The sequence below is a fragment of the Phoca vitulina genome, unplaced genomic scaffold, assembly GCF_004348235.1.
Source record: "Phoca vitulina isolate PV1807 unplaced genomic scaffold, GSC_HSeal_1.0 scaffold876, whole genome shotgun sequence".
NCBI classification, from domain to species: Eukaryota; Metazoa; Chordata; class Mammalia; order Carnivora; family Phocidae; genus Phoca; species Phoca vitulina.
Genome location: NW_022590563.1, coordinates 1 through 4562, shown reverse-complemented (window position 1 = coordinate 4562; position 4562 = coordinate 1). Strand labels below are relative to the sequence as shown.

General features: G+C 56.1%; 1 protein-coding gene across 1 annotated transcript; it reads right to left on the bottom strand.

Annotated features, from left to right (window-relative positions):
• Positions 1–376: 376 nt before the first annotated feature.
• LOC116629431 (alpha-1-antitrypsin-like) lies at positions 377–4558 on the bottom strand (the record flags this gene model as incomplete). Its single annotated transcript, XM_032399721.1, has 4 exons — positions 377–624; positions 1490–1637; positions 2825–3095; positions 4456–4558. Coding segments are annotated over 4 exons (714 nt in total), but the record flags the coding sequence as incomplete, so codon positions are not given.
• Positions 4559–4562: the final 4 nt, after the last annotated feature.

Sequence of the window (4562 nt, the reverse complement as noted above, 5' to 3'; positions counted from 1 at the left end):
GGCAGCCCTGCGGGGCGGGGTCTCTCATGGGGGGCACCGCGAGCAGCACCAGGGCCGGGGGGCTTAGCCAGCGACGGATGCTTGGTGGAGGTGGGGGCTGCGGACTGGTATCTGAGCCCTTGCGATCCCCCTGGGCGATTCCCAGATAAGACTGAGAGCCTAGACTTTTCCATAGTGACTGGGGAAGAGCCGCTAAACGGTGTGTTGCTGGCAGTGTTTCTTCCTGGCCTAGCACAGCTCCTGGACAGTGTAAGTAGGACACAGGGTAGGACAGTGCCTCCAGGGGACATGCTGTGACCGTCCCACCCACTTCCTGGGGACGGAGAGGGAAACCTGAGAGATGAGGGGCTGAAGGATTCACACGTCACACTCGAGCCTGGGCCGGGTCACTCTTTAATGTCATCTCGGGGGGGAGCTGAACCCAAAAGACAGTTACTTTTGGGTGGGGTTCACCACCTTTCCCACGAAGAGGGGGCTCTTGGTGTTTCTATCATAGATGATGATGAGGAAGGGGCTGTTGAAGTCGATACCCGGGGGCATCGACATGGGGATGGCTTCCAGAAACGTGGCCCCAGCAGCTTCTGTCCCTTTCTCGTCGATGGTCAGCACAGCCTTATGCAGCCCCTGCAAGGGGAGAGAATGGGGGCCTGTGCTGAGCGGGGCCGTCCCCTCCCCCAGCCTGGGAGCAAGGCCAGAGGAGGGGAGCAGGGGCCCAGGGAGGGGCTCCCTCAGGCCTTCCTCCACGCAGCCTGTCTTTCCCCATCCCCGGCCTCCCTCCCTACAGCCAACACCCAGGCCTTCAGCACCTTCTCCAGCCCTTGCCTGACTCCCCCGATGGACCCTACTTTCACCAACCTTCTCAGCCTCCCCAGGAAGCCGCCCACAACCCCGGCAGGGAGACTTCCCCGTGATTCGTCTTCCTTGGCTCCTGTCTTGTTTCCAGTATCAGATGTCAAGTGCCCTGGGGCCCAGGATGTTGACGGGGACCTTCCCTGTGCCTGGTCCACGCCAGGCACTCAGTTCCCAGCCAGCCATTGAGCTGCAGTGGTGTCTTTGGTCACCTTCCACTCTCCTGAATAAATGTCATCTTTAGGCAAAATCACTTGTTAACTCAGACTCTGTGACTGGCCAGTGGCTCCTGGGTCCCGGACGCAGGGGACAAAAGTTCTTTGAAATCCCTGAGCCCAAGCCTGTCTTGGTAAACATGGGTCCATCGAGGCCCAAAGAAGGGAAGGCCCTGGCCAAAGACGACCCAGAGGGTCAGTGCCACCAGCGCAGAGGAAGTCCCTAGCGTGGCAGAAGCCCGTGAGACCCCTCCTCCACTGTCACCTGCACACATTCCAGTCCCAGTGGATTCAGTGGCACTCCTCAGGGACCTCGGTCCACAGGTGCGTCTGTGTCCCTTTGTCCCTTCCCCAGACCACCTCTGAGCTGTGGTCCCGTACACGCTGTGACACCTTCTGACCCACGGACGCCAGGGACAACTCACCTTGGACAGCTTCAGGGGCGCTTCCTCCGTGATCCCCGAGAGGTCAGCCTTGTCGCTGAAGACCTTGGTGATGCCCATTTTGCTCAGGACGGTTTTCAGGTCATAGGTTCCAGAGATGGACAGTTTGGGCAAACGTAAACTGGCAGACCTGTCATGACAGGAAACAAGGGGGTTTCACACATGGAGTGTCTCATTTCTGGCTGTTTCTCCCTCCCACAGGAGGACTGGAGGTGTGCATGGGTTTATTCTATTTCTCGTTCCTGCAGCCCCTGGGGCCAAAGAATGTAGAGTCACAGGGATGAGCTTGTCCTGCAAAGTCTCAGGGGCTGCCTCCTGCCTCCTCTGAGCAGCCCTCCGGGCACTCCACTGGGGAGCTCTGAGCACACTGCCCTGCAGGGTCAGGGCCCCCCAGATGGGGACTTTTCCAGGGCCTGCACCAAGGGTCTGCCAGAGTGAGCTGATGGGCACGGAGGCTCCCCATGAGTGGCTCTGGGTTCCACCCCACCTTGTCTCCTTCTTCAGCCTCTGGTGCAGGGAACACAGGGGTGAGGTCCGTGGGGCGGGGGGGTGGGGGGTGGGGTGGGGAGGCGGGGAAGAGGTCTTAAAACTGCTATTTTAATTTTAACCTTATGCTCTTTTCTATTCTCATATTTATTTATGTATGTATATATGTATTATATCGTCTTCTGGCTATTAATTTTATTTCTTAATTCTAATTTTAATGTATTTGATTATTTTTCTATATTCTTACTGCATACATTTATAAAGGTATGCGTATTTTGGAGTAGACCCGATAAACTAGTTCCTGAGGCCTTGGGCATCGTATGACTACCGAGTGATGCACAAATCTGGGCTGCATGCTCACATATCACTTCACTTGGGGACCTCACCAAACCGCATTGGTCTAGTGACAGAGGAACCCAAACCCACCTGGGCCTGTGCTTTTCTGGTCCCCAGGCGAGCTCTCCCCTTCTAGCCCTGACTCTCCCTCCTCTAAGTCCACATCCACTGCTCCCCTTTCCAGAAGCCCATGTCTCCTTTCTCGGTTCTCCAGGGCTCATGCTGGCATTGCTCACCCTGCTCCGGGTGCTGGCACAGGGAAGGGGCAGTGTCCGGGGCGGGGGGAGTCCCCAAGGACACAGGGCTTTGGTCTCCTCCCCGTGGGCCCTGTCCCTCTCCCAGGGCCTGGCCGGTGCGGTGGGAGTGACGCGAGCCTGTGTCCGAGACACCGGGTCACGCGCAGTTGTGCGATCCACGGGATGTGGGTCCACCCTCCCTCCCGGTGGCTGGTCCCGACGAGGCAGCGCCCGGGCTATTCTCCGGTTTGGGAATCACCTGGTGTGTCTGTTTTCCAGGAACTTGGCCAGGAGTTCCTTGGTCAGCATGTCCTCCAGGTGCTGCATCTTGCCCTGGTCGGGGAGGATGAAGATGGCAGTGGCGTTGCCCACGTAGTCCATGAGCAGCACCCAGCTGGCCAGCTTGTCACAGTGATGGACGTCGAACATGCCCAGGCGGCTCATCATGGGCACCTGGACGGTCGTGTGCTCATCCACGTGGAAGTCCTCCACTGTGGTATGCTCCTCCTCGAAGGGCTTCTCCCATTTGCCTGGAGAGAAGGAAGGTGGGCCTCAGTCAGAGGTGGGAGAAGGTTGGGATAATGTGGGGGGGGGGGATAAAAAAGCCCTGCGCCTCCTCGCTGAGATCCTCCTCTTTGAACCTGTTTCACCAGCTGTAAAATGGGGCTGCCGTGAAATCTACTGAAAGGACTTTTGTGAGAACAATGCAAGACCTGAGTAGGATCCAGAATGTCTATCTTGTGGAGGCTAAGGGGTGCCAAGTTGGATGTGCAGAGTGAGGATTTTTACTTGTATTTCATGCTTACTTATTTGAGGGTGGCTTGGGAGATTCTAAATGAAAATGATTGACATCAGTCCTACTCGGCACCTCCTTGTCCGAGTCTCCCTGCCCCTTGTTAGCGGGCGGTTCTTATCATTCAGGGAATCACTCTCCCTCCCACTCCAAAGCTTTCCTTGGATCACCGTGCAGAATGCAGATGCCTGAGCAGCTCCTCCCCACCCCCCACCCCCACGCCAAGACAGCGGCCCTGTCCGGGCAAGTCAGAGTGGGGGGGGTGTGCCCCGGGGGCCCCTGCGCCCAACTCTCCCATTGGACAGCAGAGCTGGGACCTAAGACGTGCTGACTCTGGCCCGGGGCTCTCCATTGCACTGTTGCCTCCAGAATGAGGAGCCGGTGCAGTGAAGGAGGCCACCCTGGCCTCGCTCTTACCTCCCCCACCAGGCCATCTCCATGGGCTGTCCCACTACCTTAGAGTGCCCTCTGCGGCCCACAGGCCCCCCACGTTGCCATCCCTCAGGGAGGAGGCCAGGTTGAGATTCAAGTTCAGTTGAGCACCTGTTACATGAGCCTGTGGTCCCGTGTTCTTTGTAACTTGTTCAGTCCTCACAGAAACCTGACAACAAGGGTATTACTATGTTCCCGTTACAGAGGGGAAACCTCAAAGTGGAACGATGACCTGCCCACAGTCAAACAGCTAATAATCGGTAGGGGAAGGATTCCGACCCTGGTGCTTCTGACTCCAAAGGTGTCCCTGCTTCCACTGCACTGGAGTTATCAGAAATTGTGTTCCAAGAAACCCCAGTCCCTTCATACACTCTGCTAAAACTGCCTATTTTACCTCCCTCCCAGGTAGGGATCGACAAGGCACACTAGGATATTAAAGGCTCTGAAAAGTCCTGCAGAGAAGATGACTGTCCCACCCATCATTGCCTGACCTTAGTTGATCGCGGAAAGTATGACAGTGGTAGCATGTGGGAAACGAAATAACACATGTGGAGACTCACTGCCCACTTATTCTGCACCGCTATGGAAAGTTTAACAACTGTGTGTTTGAGAATATTTTTGGATGTGTTTGTGGGAAACAGCTCGGGCTGGTGTTGCAACCTTACCTTTAAAGAAAATGTAATTCACCAGAGCAAAAACTGTGTCTTTGTCAAGATCTTGGACCAAATTCACAATTTTCCCTTGGGTTCCCTTCTCTACATAATCATTGATC